This window comes from Podarcis liolepis (assembly GCF_965112155.1).
Source record: "Podarcis liolepis genome assembly, chromosome: 4".
Classification (NCBI taxonomy): Eukaryota; Metazoa; Chordata; class Lepidosauria; order Squamata; family Lacertidae; genus Podarcis; species Podarcis liolepis.
Window position 1 is genome coordinate 46,799,578 of NC_139558.1, and position 21,096 is coordinate 46,820,673.

General features: G+C 40.3%; 1 protein-coding gene across 21 annotated transcripts in view; it reads right to left on the reverse strand.

Moving 5' to 3' along the window:
- The window catches only part of DMD (dystrophin), a 1,010,042-nt gene that overhangs the window by 666,472 nt on the left and 322,474 nt on the right, over positions 1–21,096 (reverse strand). For all 21 annotated transcript variants that reach the window (XM_083498284.1, XM_083498278.1, XM_083498289.1 and 18 more), the window contains exons 3-6: positions 11,766–11,858; positions 9,640–9,717; positions 7,304–7,396; positions 4,220–4,392 (exon numbers count right to left, since the gene is read on the reverse strand). In XM_083498284.1, the coding sequence (XP_083354410.1) occupies positions 4,220–4,392; positions 7,304–7,396; positions 9,640–9,717; positions 11,766–11,858 (437 nt within the window). The remainder of the gene's footprint in view (positions 1–4,219; positions 4,393–7,303; positions 7,397–9,639; positions 9,718–11,765; positions 11,859–21,096) is intronic.

Here is a 21,096-nt window from a genome sequence, read left to right on the forward strand (position 1 = left end):
GACAAAGCATTTAAGTGCTTCAGTAAACAATACACCACAAAGATATACTGTAGTCTATTCCACATATAATGATAAACTGTGGTTTAACCATATGGGAATGAGCAGCAGAATGAATTTCAAGTTTTCATGGGTTAAGGTTACTGCAGCCAGGAGGAGAATCAGAAGCATTCACTTCCTGTTTTAAACTAACCAGAGTTTATCACTTTGTCTGAACACGGAGAACCTGCGTTAGTTTAGGCTCTGGTTTGTTAACAAATCAGGATCATAAACCACAATATTGATTTGTTTCAAGAAGCCAAATTTCCACAAACCAGGGCTACCATAACTACTTCCTGGAAGTGGCTCTCGAGGAAGGAATGGAATCAGTGAAGTACAGTGCCTCAACTGTAACTTTTCCAAGACACTCCAGAAGGACTCTGTGGTCAAGCAGAGAAAGGTGAACCACACTCCTTCAATTTCTCTCCGAAGAAATGTCATCAACCACAGCAACAAAGTTAGTTTAATGCCAAGGCCGGGCCTGGAGCAAAACTGGGATGGATCCAAGTAATTAATAATCACTAGACGTCTTGTCTATGGTTTTTAGCTGTCAACTGAAGACCTTTTTTGTTCACCCAGGCTTTTGAATTGTGTTTCAAATTGTGCTTTAAACTTCTTTAAGGAGTCTCAAAGCGGCTAACATTCTCCTTTCCCTTCCTCCCCCACAACAAACACTCTGTGAGGTGAGTGGGGCTGAGAGACTTCAAGGAAGTGTGACTGGCCCAAGGTCACCCAGCAGCTGCATGTGGAGGAGCGGAGACGCAAACCCGGTTCCCCAGATTAGGAGTCTACCGCTCTTAACCACTACACCACACTGGTTCTCTGTGCTTTAAACTTCTTATTGTGTGTCTGCTCCAAGAAAAGTCACGTGTTTTAAGAGGTTTGTCCTGAGCGGGTCCCAGTAACTGTGGGAGGAGATAGGAGGAGCAAAGCAAAATAGGCAGAAAGAAATAGGCTGATAAGGTAAGTGGATGTGATGAATAAAGATTTCTGTATGAATCACTAAATATATATTTCTTATGGATAACAGGGTAGATGCAAAAAATATTGCAGTGGAATTTCACTAAGTTCTGTTTGAGAACCAATGGTCAAACAAATTGAGAAGTTGTCTTTATTGCTCATAATACATTACAAGTAAGTTGATGGAGGGTGGATTTTGAAAAACACTTGTATGGAAGACATACATATGTGAAATGTATTCCAGAACTCAGGCAGCACCAGACTTTTAAATATGGGACTGTTAATATGGGACTTTGCATTAATTTGAATTTATAGCTGAAAAGCATTATTAGCACAGCACTAAGATTTACTATGCCAGCAAATAGACTCTTAAGAGGGTATGTACCTAGTGCTAAATAAATAGAATCACAAATCACCATGTTATGACAGAACAGTAAAACAAGCACACACAAAACATAACTGGCACATATTTTTAATTACTGGGGGACAACTCTCATACTCAACATCATCCCCAAGGCCAATAACTATTGAGTACCATTTCCAGAGACACCTAATGAAAAGATGTAGAAGACAGTTGCCACAATTATTCTCACCATTCAACAAAAGGTACTCATTTTTATGCTTCCTCTGCTATTCTCCCTCCCTACATTTTACTGTAAAAACACCCGCCTTTCCCCCCATCAAAACAGAACCAAAGAGAAATTTATCAGTAGCAATTTGCACTTGACTGACTGTGATGCAATTATGTTGACTTTTAAGTATCTGCTTTGAAAGCATGTGCTTGGAGGACTACAATCCGGTTCCACTAACCAGAGAGATAAGAGCCATTTTCAGCAATGTGGTCAAATTAGTGCTGTATTATGTAGGCTGCCACATAATGCTAGGTGCTCCTCTCAGGCTAGGTTTAAGGTCACTCCTGCTAGCTTCAAATGCCTAAATAATAAATTAAGTCTTGCTGTGTTGCTTCTATGAAGGTGTGTAATTAAAGCACCACACTGTTATTAAGTGCCTTGCAAGCTATCAGCTAATGTTTGTTTCTATTATGAACACACACAGGGGTGGCTGTTAAATGGCCAGGAACATGTTTCCATAGTCCCAGAAACAACCAGAACAATACTCTCTTTCCTGCCCCCTGCAACAAATCTTTTCAACTGAAAACACACTTATTTGACAACGGATTAAAAGACAACAATGCTATAAGGGCAGATGGGGAGCAGGGGGAGGATCAGAGCAATAAACTGTTCTGTTTCCCAATTGCATTGATAGGGCACCTTTTAAAGAGAGTTCCCAAATTCAGTAAGATATCATTAGGGCTGCCATACACCTGGAATTTCCAGGACATGGCCAGGATTTGTCTGCCAAAAATGGCATCTAGGAGATGTGTGTGTGTGTGTGTGTGTGTGTGTGTGTATTTATATACCTCCCTATACCCGGAGGTCTCAGGGCAGTTTACAGAACAAGATCAACATAAAAACCACAATATATATAATCAAAAGAAAAACAACAACCCAATCCCCCCCCCCCACCAAGAGCCACATTTTAAAAGGATGCCAATCAGATCAACCAAAGGCCTGGTAGAAAAGAAACATTTTTGCCTGGCGCCTAAAGGTGTATCATGAAGGTGCCAAGCAAACTTCTCTGGGGAGAGCATTTCACAGATGGGGAGCCACTGCAGAGAAGGCCTGTTCTTGTGTTGCCAGCCTCCGGACCTCTCAAAGAGAAGGCACATGAAGAAGGGCCTCAGAAGATGATCTCAGGGTCTGGGCAGGTTCATATGGAAAGAGGCAGTCCTTGAAGTATTGTGATCCTGAGCCGATTAAGGCTTTATAGGTCAAAACCAGCACTTTGAATTGGGCCCGGAAACTAACTGGTAGCCGGTGCTGTCAGACCAGGATTGGTATAATAAGCTCAAACCATCTGGCCGCTGAATTCTGCACTAGCTGAAGTTTATGAACCATCTTCAGAGGCAGCCCTACATATAACGCACTGCAGTAATCTCACCTTGAGGTTACCAGAGCATAGACAACAGTAGTTAGGCTATCCCTGTCCAGATAGGGGCATAGGTGGGCCACCAGCCGAAGCTGATGGAAGGCACCCTGTGCCACCTGAGCCACAAGCGACAGCAAAGGATCCAGGAGTACACCCAAGCCACGAACCTGCTCTTTCAGGGGAACTGTAACCCCATCATTTTGAAAGCTGTTAAAATGTCCATGAAAACCCGGGCGTATGGCTGCTCATGTTGGAAGCAAAAAAACTTTATTTTTAAATGGAGATTTTGTGTCCGGATTTTCACTTCTTGAAATATGGCAACCCTAATATCATGGCCCTAGACTTTCTTCATTTCAGACCTTGGAATAGACCTAGTATTTGGCTCTTGTTCTGCTTTTAGAAAAAGCCATCTAACTGTACCTGTGCTTCAAACCTCTGCATGAAGCAAAACAAATAAACAAAAACCCTTGCATCTGAACTTAGCTCTGATTGTCCAGGAAGAGGGACATTAATTGAAAAAGACCAAATATGTGAGGCTCCTTTAGTTTAGAGGAAAATACTGATACTGAGAAGAGGCATGATGGACTAGTATAATATTATGAATGGTAAAAAGCAAGGATCCTGTGGCCCTCCAGATTTTGGGAGCTGCAACTCTCACCACTGCTCACCATCAACTAGCTTGGCTTGGGGTGATAGGAGAGGCACAGGTTCCACATCACTGGCATAAAGAGAATTAGTGAAGACAAACATTCCTATGATAAGACTTGGAACTCTGGTAAGACTAGAGATCATCCACAACAGCAGATTAACAACAGGCAAAAAGGAAGTAATTTTCAAAGCATAATTATCTTGAGAAATTTATTAACACAGGATTTTGCAACTGTCACAATTTTATAAACCTTTAAAAGCAATTAGACAAATTAATAGATAGATTTCTATTATTAGCGGCAATTAGCCATGATAGCTAAATAGAGCTTTGTGAGCACTGGCAGCATGCCTCTGATTCATGGATGCTGAAAGCAAATAACAGAAGATGGCTTACATGCTGCCCATATCCCACCCTACATCCCTTGTTTGTGCATTTCTGAAAGGCCTCCAGCTCCCCACTGCTGGAATTCAATAATGTGGATTAGATGGACTTGCTCCAGCAAGGTGATTCTAATAAAATATTTTCAATTCACATGATCACAGCAAAAACAGGCATTTGGATGTTAATTTGTAGCATTTCTCTTACCTGTGACTGTGGATGAGTGCATTGAAAGCCAAACCATCACACCAGCTACTGGTGAAATTAACAACATCGACCTGTGGATAATTCTGAGTTGATTGACGGACCCAGCTCAGCAAGATCTTTTCACTGTTTGTCTGTTGCAGTCCAGCCATGATGTTTTTCATTACATCTTTGACCTGTGTCGGAAGACAGAATTTTTATCAGTAGCCAAGTTTATTTATCAAAGGCAACTTACCCCCCCCAGTCAAACTTGAGTTTCTTTTACTTAACTCTTAAGTACTTGAATACTCAGCACAGTGATCCGAAACATTAAAAAAAACACATAGGAGGATACTGAAGAAGCACTGGTTGTATAGAAATAAAAGGGGTTTTTTATATAAAAAGAAGAAAGGATCATTGCTTTTCCTACTGTCATTTTCTCCTTTCTTTGCAAGAGGATAAGCACGGTGCACTGTGACAAATCAACCTAACTTTGACTTCTGGACTATTAGCAACATTTATTTTTAATTTGCAGCCAGGGCCAGATTTAGGTTTGATGAGGCCCTAAGCTACTGAAGGTAATGGGGCCTTTTATACATCCAGCTGTCCTTTGTCAACAACAAACTATCACTGTTTTTTGTGTGTATTGAATATATGCTGTATGGTAATTTATGGACCTAATAGGTTTCTAAAGCTGTTTGCACACAAGAAAAATATGTATTTTATCGAAGTAATTGTTGAACTGAAATACAGTGGTGCCTCACAAGACGAAAAGAATCCGTTCCTCCTGCGGTTTTTTCCGTCTTGCGAAGCAAGACCATTAGCGGCTTAGCGGATTAGCGCATCAGCTGATAAGCAGCTTAACGGATCAGCTGTTAAGCGGCTTAGCAGATCAGCTGATAAGCGGCTTAATGGATCAGCTGTTAAGCGGCTTAGCGGCTTAGGATCGGCTGATAAGCGGCTTAGTGGCTTGGGAAAAAGGGGGGGAAAGGGGGAAAAAACCACAGGAACTCGCAAGACATTTTCGTCTTGCGAAGCAAGCCCATAGGAAATTTGTTTTGCGAAGCACCTCCAAAACGGAAAACCCTTTCGTCTAGCGGGTTTTCCGTCTTGCGAGGCATTCGTCTTGTGGGGCACCACTGTACAATTAAGAAGAAGTATATTAATTATATTATATTAACTTTATAATGGGATCAAAATAAATAAATTATGTATTACATGAAATCAATCAGTAGGCATAAGACTCATACCCTTAGTCTGTGCTGCGAGATCACCAGTCTACAAGCACTCTTTAATATTAGATAACAGGTACAACAGCTTGACCTACATTCAACTGTGCTGCACTGCAGTCTGCAGCTGCATGCTACATGTTGCCATGCAACCAGTCCATGCAGAATGTAGGCACCCTATATATAGAAATTAGCAAACCAGTGATATTTTAGGGAGCAGGCTAGCTGGCGGGGCCCCTTACTTACATCATAGGAGCCTACACAACACAAAACACTGTTGCTGTATGTAGGTTTGATTTTATTTGTTTTTAATCTTATATTTTGGAACTGTACATCCAGGTTTTTTCCTTTAATTTTTTTGAGGGCCCCCAAGAGAGTGGGGCCCTAAGCTATAGCTTGTTTAGCTTATATGTAAATCCGGCACTGTTTGCAGTACCCAAAGAGGCCAAGAATTTCCACTGAAAATTTGCTGAACTGTGCCACCATGAAAGAAAACAAACAGAGGCTACACATTTAATGTAAGTCACTGAACTCAAACCCTCGGAAGAGATGCCATTCCAGAGATGGGTTGCCACCAGAGAGAAGGCCCTATCCCACACTAATGCCACATGTACTCTGGGTTGTAACTCAGAGGCTGAACATCTGCTTTACATTCAGAAGGTCAAAAGCTCAATTACTGGCATCTCCAGGTAGGAGCTGTGGGAGACTCTTGCCTGAAACTGTAGAGAGCTGCTGCCAGTCAGTGTAGGGGGCAGTCAACATGGAGAGGGGTGTTCCTTCTTACATTTGGGCTCATATAGTTTAGAGCTTTATACATCAGTACCCTGAATTGGACTTAGAAATGTATTTTGCAGTATTCTGAATATTAAATTGTCAATAATAATAATAATAATAATAATAATAATAATAATAATATAAAACTAATTTATTATTTATATCCTGCCCATCTGGCTGAGTTTCCCCAGCTACTCTGGGCAGCTCCCAATCAACTGTTAAAAACAATACAGCATTAAATATTAAAAACTTGCCTAAACAGGGCTGCCTTCAGATATCTTTTAAAAATAGGATAGCTGCTTATTTCCTTGACATCTGATGGGAGGGTGTTCCACAGGGCAGGTGCCACTACCGAGAAGGCCCTCTGCCTGGTTCCCTGTAACCTTGCTTCTCGCAATGAGGGAACCGCCAGAAGGCCCTCGGCACTGGATCTCAGTGTCCGGGCTGAACGATGGAGGTGGAGACGCTCCTTCAGGTATACTGGACCGAGGCCGTTTAGGGCTTTAAAGGTCAGCACCAACACTTTGAATTGTGCTCGGAAACGTACTAGGAGCCAATTTAGATCTCTCAGAACTGGTGTTATGTGGTCCCGGCGGCCACTCCCAGTCACCAGTCTAGCTGCCGCATTCTGGATTAATTGCAGTTTCCGGGTCACCTTCAAAGGTAGCCCCACGTAGAGCGCGTTGCAGTAGTCCAAGCGGGAGATAACTAGAGCATGCACCACTCTGGCGAGACAGTCCGCGGGCAGGTAGGGTCTTAGCCTGCGTACCAGGTGGAGCTGGTAGACAGCTGCCCTGGATACAGAATTAACCTGCGCCTCCATGGACAGCTGTGAGTCCAAAATGACTCCCAGGCTGCGCACCTGAATTGCCATGAAATGACTGCATAATACTTTGAAAGGACACTGACCTCCTTGACTTTTATTAAATACCCAACCTGGACACTAAAATTAAGTAGCGAACAGTCTCCTTGTTTCCTCTCTCTATCACTTATTGAAACATTAGGATGGATTCAAAACTGAACACCGCCTGAAATACACAAAGTAGATGTATCTCTTGATTATAAGGGATATATCCAAAAAGTGTTCTGTGAATGACTGACTCACCTGCCAGTGGAGAATTATACTCCAGATCAATCCAAGAGTCAGTTTATGATTGCCATCCACAATATCTGTGCTGCCGATATTCACCAGATCTACCTGTCAGAGCAAAGAAAGGCAAAGCAAACTTAGATAAAATTATGTATAAAATGCAAAAACAATGAACATTAAAATAGAAGTTAAATGAGTTTACATTCCCAGAGTAATGGGCAAAAGAAACAGCTGCTGAATAAAACATAAGCAAACCTGTTAAAACCTACGGATTTGATAAATACATCAAATTAGGGCTATGTGGTTTTGTTTGCATATTTTCTACTATTTAGCTTTTAGTGGCAAGTAAACAATCCAGAGCATATTTCATAACCTGATCAAATAATTATCTGTCATAAAACAAATAGTACCAGGTATTTTAGGAAATTGCAGTTAGCAAGGATGCAATTATTATATCACAAAATAAACATATGTTGCAATAATTAAAAACAAAAAGTAATGCATGTGACAACAGAAAATAATATTTATGGGAACCCAGCCACTTCATCAGCAATTAACATAGGCTCATTTCTTTCTCTGCCTAGTAAAGTTTTCTTAGATGCTTCCCATTCAGCTTTCAAATACGAGAAGCTAACAGAGACATACCTGTACTAGACTGAATCAACTATCCAAAGTAACCAACTTGGTTTCCTTTGTCATTCCTTTTATAAGGAAAAAGCCACTTCTGAGCTAGAGAGGCGGTGTGGTTGCGGGCTTCACGCCCCTCCCCACACTCGTGGGGGCTGGCTCCAGCCCCCGCAATGCCAGGGAATCCTCAGACGCGTCATCCCCAGGCCAGGCAATTGGCTGGCACAGGGGGCGTGGCCTCACCGTACTTAGGTCTGGCGCAGTCGAGGGTCTCCCTCTTTCCCTGCGCTGCAGCCAGCTGACCAGGTTTTTCCAACCCTCCCACCCGTTAGGCTAGGATCTCTGATGTTGCTATGAACTTTGGTGGGTCGCCGTCAAGGGGCCTGGTAGGAATTTTTCCAATTGGCAGATTGGCACCAGCCACTTGCTTTTCACCTACCTTGTAGCAATCTGTCACAACTCCTCGGTATTGGCGGTTAGGCATTGGTAGGGATATTGTTTTATTGTTATGCAAATGAAGGGGGAAGGAAGCGCCATCACCTTTCCCCAAATCAAAGGGTAGTCCGGTAAAGGATTCCAGGGGGCGTGGCCTTGTCCTAAGCCTATGGAGGTGTGGGCCCACGGCACGCCCCCGCGCGGTAACCCCAGGGGAGCTCCTAGTTGACGTGTATCAGCAGGACTCCCTCTACTGGTGGTTAACCCTCACCGGTCTTCAAGCAAGCAGGCTGAAACCGGTTAGTTGTTAGGTCCAATGCCTAAGCCAATACCGCTCAATTCCTGTAATCAATAAAGTTGTGGACTAATTTGATCCATTAACTTGAATTCTCGTGTCTCGTGTCTTTATTTCTGAGGGGGGAGGCAGGAACTTGCCACACAATTCATTCCCAGGTCCAAGACTGCACACATTTCAGGTGAATTATAGGTAGCCAATAGAAATAAACCAACCGTAAATGACTAAATCTAGCTATTGATCTATACTGCTAGACTACTAAGAGTACCCCTTAGAATGGGATTTAAACCACTGAATTATTTGCATATTCATTCAGTAGAACTTTTCAATTCCCTAGAACAAGACAGCAAGAGAGGGGTATTACTAGTAGTTTTATTCTGGAGATTAATTCTTATATGTTCTTATATGTTCTGGAGATTAACTCTTATAAAATTATTTCATCTGAGAGGGTGAACACATTCTATGGCTTTTAGAGGCACTGCACGTTTACAGATGGAAAGCAAGGCTTAGGAGATAATGAGTTGGAACCAGACTTGCTCCTGCATGAACCTCCTTCCATTTCCCACCTGAAACTGAATTCCAATAGCCTTACCGCCAGAGGAAGGCAGCAAGGCAGCAATTTTAACCAATTCTTCCTTCCCTCTGCAATTCCCACCCACCATGCTATCAACCATGTTGTTTTCAAAGTTCTTCCACCACCAGAGAAGCTTCTCAAGAGGCACAAGTGGCTGCAGGAGGAAAGAAGATTTGTCACTTCCAGCACCAGCAAAACACATTTGAACGCAAATCAGGATCCAACCAAGCGGCTTCTTCAAGGCTATTTATTGAAATAATGCCTGATGTGGGATAAGCACTCTGATCTCCTGCATCCCATGAGATTATATTGGATCTTATTTATTGTAAAGCATACTCCAGAAGCCAATTTTCATATCTGTTTATTGAGTTCTCCTCAACTCTCTATGTGTGTTATGAACCCGTGTAAATATTTACTTACATTGTTTTTCTGAAGGACTTGTAGTGCTTTGTTGACGTTGTTCAAGGCATGAACTCTTGTGGAACCCCTTTCTTTACCCTGTGAATATGCATAGTGATTATTAACCATGAGAAATAAGGAAATACTATATATTAAAATTAAAAATAATGTCTCACAGACACAAACAGCACAGAAGAGCCTAAAATACCAAAGAATGTCAATCCTTACTTCAGTAATATATTTTTCTATGGCATTTTACAATGGCCCTACTGAATGAGGGCATCAGTGAGACAAATTCAGATTGTTTTAATTATAACAGGTATTCTTTTCCATAGGCCAGTTGAAGACTGCTACCAGGGAATAGCATTAAACATACATGATATTCTCCAAGTATATATTTGAAGTTTGCCATACTAACAATATATGAGCATTCTTATGTGAAAAAATTGAACACAATAAAAAGGGGCGGTGGCTGAAAGAAAAGCGAGTGATGGATTACTAATAGTCCCAGTTAACCCTTTTATTGTAGACTTTGTCACAGTGCTAGTAATTTCACATTCATGACAAGATTTAAAATGTCAGGAGCTGTGACACTGCATAAAATATAGATTTCTACAACTTTTATTATAAGATCTAGTTTTGAAATTTGGCGTTATAACCTTCAGCTACTATCCCTGCTTCATCTTTGATTTGAAATGGGGAAGAATGCCTTGCATCATTTTAATTGAAGGAGGCCTACAGTTAATGGCAATTATATTTTGAATACTAATAACATTCTTGCCTAGCAAAACAAAACTTTTTTGAAGTTTTCTGTGGGAAGCATGCAAGCTTCCCACTATCTGTTCTCGGTCTGCTCAGGTAAAAAGAAGCAACTAGATTAAAAAAGAAGTTATGTATAAAGATGCAGTGGACCATGCTGACAACTAACCTATTGATTTATAGATGTATACACCACACAACAAACAAATGACCCTATCCAAGCAAGTGCTTGTGTGAGGATGTTTGGTTTGAGCTTTCCTTCTGGGGGATTTCCCCCAAACCCTCTGGGGCAGATTTAGACGGGGTGCAGGGTAAGCGCAGAGAGAGGAGTGATGTTCCACTGTGCAAGCAGAAAGCATTGCACCAGCAGAGGCTCAATGCATGTAGGCAGTGAAATTGACACATTCATAAAACAGCATGAAATACTTCGTCAACTTCTGGACAGTGAAACACAACAACCAATGACTGAGCTGTACATCAGAAAAGGTCTATGTAAGCCGAAGAGTCTAAAAGAAAGTACTGATGGTGCTTGCTTAATAATATTAACAGGCAAGGAGCTCCACAGCTTAAACACAGCACAGTAACTGTTATATGTCTTGTAGAAGCAAAGCAAACATCATGTGGCACCCTTAAAAGTGTCTCTCATGCTTATAATAGTGGTAATAGCTTCTAACTATTGCTGTTGTGCCCCAGAGTGGCTAGGGCAACCCAGTCAGATGGGCAAGGTACAAATACCATCCTCATCCTCATGCATTTATGTGTACAAATTGAATTACTAAGGAGGTAGAGAAATAGTTTGGAGACAGTCTAAGGCTTGAATTCAAAGCTGTGGTTCTTCCTAAGTGCTCCTTATTCAAATTTCTCCCCAGGTCTTTGAGGGCTCAGTAATTTGAGGTTGTTTCTGAACTGCATCTGATATATTCAGAAACTTCCAGTACCCTATTTTGTTTCAAAACTATTTGCATGAACAAGCAGAGCTTGTTGCTGCTTTTGGTTAATTCACCATCATCCCCTCCCATTTTTGTCTGGGTATTTGACTAGAAAGGTCTGGTGGGGGGAGGGCAAATAAGAGTTGCTGTTTTAAGAAACTGTTCCCCACAAAACTCCAAATTCACTACTTTCTATTGTACACAATACAGTCATACTACTTTATTAGGTGCTCAGCCTAACATGTTCCAGTCCTATGGTTCAATTCACGTTCTTATAATCAGTAAAAATTCAAAGTGCTTCATAAAGAGAAAATGGGATTTTCAAGGACCAGAGATCCATGAATATTAATTTCACAATATAATTCATGCACTCTAAAAGACAAATCCAGTTACAACCATAGTGGGTATATCATAAATATGATTGCTGGACTACTTCTGGCTGAAAACATGTATACATACAAGCTTTTGGCCCGTAAGACCTTCCAGGAGCTCCAGGAGCCTTCGTCCATCTTGAAAATCATTGAAGAGATCTTCTATAGGGTATGTACCAAACTACAATAAAATAAAGTAAATGTTGTTTTATAATGGAGCATTGTGAATTGCATGCTAAGTTTCTTAATATCCTATTTGTTGGTCAGAGGAAAAGCAAAAAAGATAACCCTTTACAATCTAGGCATTCTTCTTAATTTGAAGATTCTTTTTTAATGAAATGCTTTATTTTGTTACTAAGAGTTTGTACAATCCAGAAAGCGGAGTCAGTTAATTTGAATGGGGTTGGGTACAGTAAAAGCAGGAAGACTATATAGGCAATAACATTTATGTCCCACTCTTTAGCCAATGAATTTGGAGTGGCTTGCTGAGGGCTCCCAGGCCTCCCATCCACCTCAGTAGTTGTACTTTATGTCTCTTCTGACCCTTCTCTAGCCGAGAACTTTAATCTGTAATGATTACAGTAGTAAAGTCATGTTTTCAGCAGTGTCTTGGCTAGCTCTGAACATATCCTAATGGGGCCAGTTCCAGAGGAGACAAGGCCCAATACAAAGTCTTGCTTCCATTGTCTCTTTCACCGTGGACATGTGCCGCAGGCCCCAGATATATGTGTGCATGTGTGCGTTTTTCTTCAATAATAATAAAAAAATCAAGTAGCAGCTATGAGGAAAAGAAGGTGGTTGCTGCAAACCAAACTCAGAGGTCACAGTGAATAGTAGAGAACAGGGAAGGCCTCAGCCATTTCTCTACTGAAATTAGGCACTCCTGAAGTAGCATGTCTGTAACAAAAATTGCTTTCCTAGTTTTGCAACATGCACATGTATATAATATAATAAAGCTGTAAAAGTAGTCTTCTTTCATTCTTCCATTAAGACATCTTATTTTTTAAAAAATAAAATGTATAATTAAAATTGATCCTAGACAAAACTACACAATAATATGGGAGGTTAACTACGGAGAGGAGATAAAAACACAGCATGGGAGTATCTTCAGCAAGACATTTTAATTACAAGTGTGTTACAAGTAAATCTTTAAAGAAATGATTTTGAGGAGATTGAAAGGCAACCTTCTATTAATCATCAACTAAATATTACATAAGGTTCCCTATGCTGCTGCCACACAGTCTAACCTGAAGAAGAGCATGCCATTTGTCTGGCAGGGAGGTAATTAAGTCGCCTTTCTGAAACGGATTGAATGTCTTCAGTGGATCGACATTGCAATAAGTCTTTAGAAACAAAGGATTTGAAGAGACGGTAAAGAAATATGTTGCATTTCCAAGGTCACTGGAAAAGTGTGCATTAAGAAGTGAGAAGCTTTTGGAAGAACAAACTAATATATTGAAATGCCATTTTGAACTCCTGATGCGTGCAATAACAATATCACCTTTATTTGCAATTGCCTTCAAAAAGATAGACAGAATTATATTTTTCATTCTGTACTTGGTAAAAGAAATACTCAGTTTAATTTAGCATTTAAAATGTTGGTTAAATAATATAGATGGCACTTTAAAATCGGCTATAACAGCAATGATATTTTATGTTTCCATATGAAAGTTTCTGAAACCTCCCTAAAGTCTGCACCCCTCCCAGTCTGGTCGTGATTTTCTTTGATTTTCTACCTTAATATGCTAGGTAGGGTGATGATGGTTCAGGAGAGGGCACTGCAGAGAAGCCCTTAGGACCTTGCCATATCCTAATGATCTCAAGAACAACCCACCAGAGCTTAGAGCAGAGCTTTCCAAACTGTGTAATCATGTAATCATGACACTGTAGCGTCTTGGCTGCATTTGTGTAGGTGTGTTGCGCGAACGTTCCCCAAGCTCCTCCGGAGCTGGAAAGTGGTTAGTTTAACCCCCAGTTTGCTAGTAAAACTGAATTACCACATTGCGAAATGATGCATGTCTAAAAAGTGTGCCACCAACATGAAAAGTTTGGAAAGCTCTGGCTTAGAGCCTTATTCAGCTCTGAAGTATGTGTGTACATAAAGGAGCATCTCCACCCCCATCGTTCAGCCTGGACACTGATCCAGCTCCGAGGGCCTTCTTGCAGTTCCCTTATTGCGAGAAGTGAAGTTACAGGGAACCAGACAGAGGGCCTTCTTGGTAGTTGCGTCCGCCCTGTGGAACATCCTCCCTTTAGATGTCAAAGAAATAGACATATCTGACTTTTAGAAGACATCTGAAGGCAGCCCTGTAGAAGTTTGTCATGTTTGAGGTTTTTTGTGCTTTAATATTTTGTTGGAAGCCAGCCAGAGTGGCTGGGGCAACCCAGTTAGATGAGCAGCATACAAATAATAAAATTGTTGTTACTTTGTTTCAGAGAGCTCCAAACTATGCTCCAAAAGTGAATTGGCATAATGGAATTATTTGTGTTGGTTCTGCCATCATAAATAATGCCAGAGATGAACTCAAATGGGTCCAGCAAATTTGGTTCTGAATGTAGAAAACTACCTCCTACTGAGTCAGACCTGTGGTCTAATCCACGTCTTTCCCAGCCTTCCACTAGACATCCTTTACCTAGTGGTTCCAGGGATTGAACCTGGAAGCTTTCAAATGCAAAGCACATAATTCCTACTATATCTCCTCCTCCAGCTTTCTTTTTGTAGCATGTTTTCAGCCTTGAATATAATATAACATGACTTGGATAGCGGAAGTAGGAAACAATACCAAATCAGACTAAGACAGACAGAGAAAGATTTAATGGTAAGGTAAGAGAAGACTCAAATGAAGGAAGAAATTGATGTGTGAAACACACTTACAAAGAACCTCAAATATATCAAGGAAAGCCTTTGAAATAAGTTCCTCTCTCCTGGCTCAAGCTCCTTGATTTAAAAGCGAACACAGGGGCTTCAGTATCCCACTGCAATAATGTAAACACTGCTGTGTAATACCATCTCCTTTCTACTGAATAAAGGTCAAATCACAGACACTTTTGTTGCTTTCACTGATGTGGCTGGTGGCTGCGATTACTAATCTTTACATGATAGAGGGGGTGGGTGGGAATTACCAAAAGGCTTTAAAAAGAAGAAAAAGGCAGCTGAAAAGATGCAACAAACAGGGGAGATAAGATGTCAGATAGAGATAAAATTAAACCTTTCGCTCTTCTGCAGATTGAAGGAAATGTGAACTCTACCTAGAGAACCCAAAGGAAAATGTTTTAATTCACAAAGGAACTTGCCAATTCCCCACAAGGCAATAAATATAGCTTTTCCTAGCATAAGGTCAGGTCACACATAGCTGCATAAAGTTAAAACCACTTGTTATTGCAAAAAAATTGGATTGAAAACCATCTTTAAAAAAGATGTTCATATATAATGATAAGCCATAGTTCTTCACTTAATAAATCATACGGTCTAAACAAACCATGGAGGGCACAGCTTAATGTTACGTCCAAACGCAAGATCATAGTTTGTTTTGCCCTAACTTCACACTTGCTAGCTAGTCTTAAACCATGGTTTGTTGTTGGTTTATGGATCAGGGAGCAGAAAATCATGATCCTGGATTTGGACATCACACTAAACGACCATTTGTTTACCTGCTAACACCAGAGGAGCAGCAAAGTAGGAATAATGGGGCAAATTATGGTTTATTAAGACTTAGCTTACTGTCACATGCAAATACTCCTTCTTCTTTCCCTCCTCACATGCAAATACTCCTTCCCTCTTTCAAGTCTTTAATTCTCTTTCTCTGAATCTCCTCAGCGTTCCATCACTTAACTCAAAGAGAACTATTTAGGTCCCTACTGAAACTCCTACTTACAAAAAAGGGCTGTGCTTTGGACATCCAGCAGGAAGCTACACTTTACAAGGTTACGGACAATTTTTTAATCAGTTTTTATCGTGTCCATAGTAGAATCATAATAATAAAAAAAACAAACCCAAAAGTGACAGCATGCCTTACATCTCTGGTACACACAAGCTCTGGAAGTAATTAACTTTCCTCCATTTTTGAGGACGCCTTCACACAGCCATTTTCCCATGGCACTATTCTATATTGAAGTGGTGCATGTGTGTGAGACAACACCACAACCATGTGAGTGAAGCCCACAGCATGGGTCTTCCTCATCTGGTTGCTATTCTTCCTTCCCAGTGGGATGTCAGACAGATGGGAAAGTCCCAGGTATTTACATAGATATGGTAGCTCATTCCATAGGCATGGAGCTACCATCTACCACAAACCACACCGGGTGTTGAAACCATCAAAAGCATCTCAATGCAGGTGATGGGTAAAATTACAACACAGAAGGTATCAGTGATATGTTACCTTCCTCTCTCTGCACTTCTATCATGTTGAGAGCTTAGCTAGAGGGTGGGTGGGTGGGTGTTTTAAGAAGATCTGAATTTAAAAAGGTTGATAGACTTTCAGCTAATCAAGCAGGCATTTTCATTAGGGGTTCATTGAAATTCATGCCTAGAAGTTAAGAAGACATTACATTATGTTGAGCTGAACAGAGGTTTTCAGTCAGATTTAATAAAAAGGAGATTGCAGAGATGTCTGTGGTATATGCTTTTACCATATTACATTTATTACTTTCACCATATGATAATTTTTTTCTAATGGGGCGGGCATTGTTCACTACCACTGTCAAATAAATAGTGTTCTATTGAATAATTTAAAGGGTTTTTTTTACTGTACATAAGAGAATTGGAAAGTTGCTGACATAATATATATTTCAGAAGACCTTTACAGAAAGCTAGATTGCGATATAAATGCATTTTCTAAGTGTTTCTACTTTCCAGAAGTAACAGGGGCAAATAGCTAGTTCCAGAAAGTCACACTTACAATTTCGTCTACAATATTTTCAAAAAGCAGCAGTTTATTTGTAACATATACTACGAGAGAGATGACTTTGTTTTCCTGTATAAGCTCTTTTGACTTGAGTATAGGACTTCTGGATTCCTTACCCTGACCATTAAGTCCAGTTGTGACCGACTCTTGAGGTTGCAGCGCTCATCTCGCTTTATTGGCCGAGGGAGCCAACGTACAGCTTCTGGGTCATGTGGCCAGCATGACTAAGCTGCTTCTGGAGAACCAGAGCAGCGCACGGAAACGTCGTTTACCTTCCCGCCGGAGCGGTACCTATTTATCTACTTGCACTTTGATGTGCTTTTGAACTGCTAGGTTGGCAGGAGCAGAGACCGAGCAACGGGAGCTCACCCCGTCACGAGGATTCAAACCGCCGACGTTCTGATCGGCAAGTCCTAGGCTCTGTGGTTTAACCCACAGCGCCACCCGCTTCCCACAGAGAATACTTTTTATCCCCTTCACACTAGTCCAATACTAGAAAATGTCCTCTGATAACTGTGTTTTATTTCCTGAGACAGATGGATGCCAGCAACACATATCACATCTCCCTTAAAGGAGCTGAAGTGATAACCAACCTCTCTCTCTTGTGTAATGTTAGGTACTGTTGACTACATCTCTTTATGCTGTTAAAACATTCTAAAAACTCATATGCATTATAAGATAGTGGAATATGAAACATCATCTTTTTTCCTAAGCAATCAGGTTAAAGTCCCGTTATGCTAGTGGAAATCCTTGCATAGGTTTCTGCTTATGCAACTATTTAGCTGAATACAGACCAATATATTTATCTTCTCTCCTCCCATTTTTCAGTGTTGTTCTGAATATATAAATTAATTATTTTCCTCCATAGTGGAATTAATTTTCTTGCCCTGAAATTAAAGTATAACTGGTCATGTTCATCTCAATGCCTGTTACTATTCAATTAAGCAGCTGAAGTTAAAAGGTTAAATTGATTCTGTTTAGTATAATTAAAAAAATTATTCAATCAAATGCATTCCTTTTAATTAGACAATCTATCTTAATAGCATATCTAATACCATTGTACTAGAATAAAATCTTATTACAAATGAGCTTTTCTAGTTTTAGTGTTTTCTATTTTTAATAAGAAGGAAATTAGATTAAGAGCAGACAACTTCTAAAACATGATATTTCTATCAGTTCAGCAGTCCTGATTATGGGGAATAGGCATGAACCTATCAACTAATGGGGGCAAGGGCAGGGACTGAAGAAAAGAATGCAAATGTCCCTTGATGGATGGAAGTCTGCAAAAATCTAGTCATGTACTTATACATATACCAGTAACACAACTATGGATGAAAGGTTTACATGATTTATTTTGATATAGTTGTCATTGCCACCTCTTACATCTTGGAAACCCATAATACCCACAGTTTTTCTAACCACTGGATTATACAGAATATTATACAGAAATTTAATACTATCAAATGTATAATGTAAATGTTGAGCAAAGGTCCATTACCCATAAATAAATATATAAAATGAAATATTAAACAGATGTAATTTGATATCTTTCTGTTTATTTTGCAGTGAATATATTTATCACCTGTTCCTCTACCATGTTTAGATATCATATTTCTTCTCCCTTAGAATATGGTAAACAGATTGAGAAGTGTTAGCATACTACAAGGAACAGACAAAACAAATATGGAAGAAATTATAACATTTAGTGCTGTCACTGCAGGATGTAATAGCATTCTGCCAGTGAATGACTGAGGATTTGAAATGATACCATCAAATGAATGCAACCCTTTGAACAAGAAGACTTAACTCAACTTTTGTATGTTGCTCACAAATTTCAGCTTGTTACAGAGATTATATATACATATATCCAAAATAGCCACGATTAGTAGAGTTGTAGAAAGAGAAACAGGTTTGCTTTCTTCTAAAACTCTAAAACCCTCTTGCGGTAGTCATGGATATCTCAGTAAAAACATCAACCCAATGTATTGTAGTTGTGAAAAAGTCAAATTCCTTGTCAGGGAACGTTAGGCAACGAATCAGAAACAAAACTTGTCAATATTGTAACATCTTCATGCACCAATCACAAGATTCAGTTCAGAACCTGATTTGGCACATAGGAGGAAGACTTAATTCATATGATGAATCTCTGGGGTTTCTAAAAATGGAAAGTGGGCAGCATAAGGAACAAGGCTGAAAAGAAAAGCAAAAGCAAAAGAAAGAGGAAAGAGTGAGAGTAACAGACCTCTGACCTGAAAACTGAATACAGTGGTACCTCGGGTTACATATGCTTCACGTTACATACGCTTCAAGTTACAGATTCCGCTAATCCAGAAATAGTACCTCGGGTTAAGAACGTTGCTTCAGGATGAGAACAGAAACCATGCTCCGGCAGCACGGCAGCAGCAGGAGGCTCCATTAGCTAAAGTGGTGCTTCAGGTTAAGAACAGTTTCAGGTTAAGAATGGACTTCCGGAATGAATTAAGTACGTAACCAGAGGTACCACTGTATACCAATATCAGCTGTTTCTGTTTGGTGGCTAGTAAGGAATTGCAGCAAGACAGATTAGAGGCAAGTCCCATGCCTGCAATTACTAATGCTATTAGTGACAAAGGCCATCTTTCTACAGACTTCAAGAGACCCAGATCACTCATCAAATAAATATTTTTGTTGACAAGCCTCATTGCAGTGGTTTTAAATTAAAATAAAATCATTCCGCAGTACTTCACTTAAATTACAGCAAATACAATATGGAATCCAAAGCCATGTCAACAACAACAGGTCATACAACAGAGATGCAGACACAGGGAATAGTCCCTATGGCAGATCCAGATGCCAACTCTGTCCATATAACTACTTTGGCAACACTATTACAGACCAAATCATGTAATCCATGACACCAAGGAATCATTCACTTGCTCATATTCCAATATCATATATGCTGTAATCTGCCAGCAGTGGAATTCTGCACTCAGATAGGATAAATAGGCCCATCTCTACACAAAAGAATAAGTAGAAACAAATGGGAGCATCCCCAAATGGGAAAAATCCAACTTGTGTGTACCATCAGTGCAATGATTCCTGCTTGCACCATGGAACTCCCCACCTTCTCCCCCAATACATGCCCCCTATACATGCCCCACACCCTCCTCAAATCTCCCCCAGAACAGATTTAGAGTATGTACAGGGGTGGAGAGGAGTTCCACATTACCCAGTGCTACATTTCATATAACCCCATATCTGCTGTCCGATATGGCAATATTTCTAAATCAAAGAGGGAAAACATTTTAACCTTCCAGAATACTCTGTTACTGACTTCAAAATAAGCACTCTAGAGTAAAAAACAACAACCCCAAAACTTCAAGTGGGAGACTGTGGTGTGAAAATGATGGATCACAACCCATCAAGAGTCTCAGAGTCTCACTTGTGGACTGATCCCAACACAAAGGACTTTTAACACATTATGTGTGTAAATTGGTTTGCCAATGCCACATTGTCTGTGCCATCAAGAACCAGTTTGTGAGTAACCAATGTGAAGTGCATAATTATCCCGATGTAACGCTGTACTGTTTTTAACACTTGATCGGGAGCCGCCCAGAGTGGCTGGGGAAACTCAGCCAGAATGGGCGGGGTATAAATAATAAATTATTGTTATTATTATTGTTATTGTTATTTTCTGCATTGCCCCTAGACCCCAGAATGAAGACTTGCACACAAGACACTTAAGAGTAAACGTTTGCAATTTCACTGACAGAACAAAAGAGTCTGCGATAGGGAATGAAGCACCTGTGGACTGAATTCCAGAGGACAGAAAAATAATTCCTGGCTGAATAAAAAAGTCAAGTTCTGCATCAGATGTTAATTGACAAGGAGAGGGAGGGTGGAGTTTTCTTCTATGGGAGAAAGCTTCCCATTGGCCACTGAAGGTGATGTGATAAGCAGCCTGGCCTCCCTCTCATCCAAGATAAACCCCACAAGATTTATCCTTCCAGATAGGGGTGGGACACACTCCTTCTACTCGCAATAGGCAGTGTAGGGGCCTTTCATTTTCTTCTTTCCTCACATTTTACAACCACTTCCAAATCATACTTACATCTCAGGATAACATTTCATACATCTGATGAAACTAATTGTACTCCACAAATATATATGCCATAATAAATGTGTTCGCCTTTAAAGTTGATTTTGAATTTAGATATACAATAAAGGATACTAAACAATTTAGACGTTAATGCACCAAGTACTAGTTCACATATAAAACGATTCAGTCAAATTTCCTATGCTTCTGTGAAGGAAGTAGTGTGTGGACCATACTCAAGTCACATATCATCTAACAGTCAAAAGCCACTTCTTCAGTGTAAACCATATGCTAGCCAGTTTATTATGTGACAACTCTAAGTGGCCACCTGTGGTCTCTGGAGCCGTAATAAGCTGATTATTACCATGATCTTCACTTGCCTAACATCATGATTGCCTGTAGAAGCATGGTATTATCCCCCACTTAACATGGCACTGATA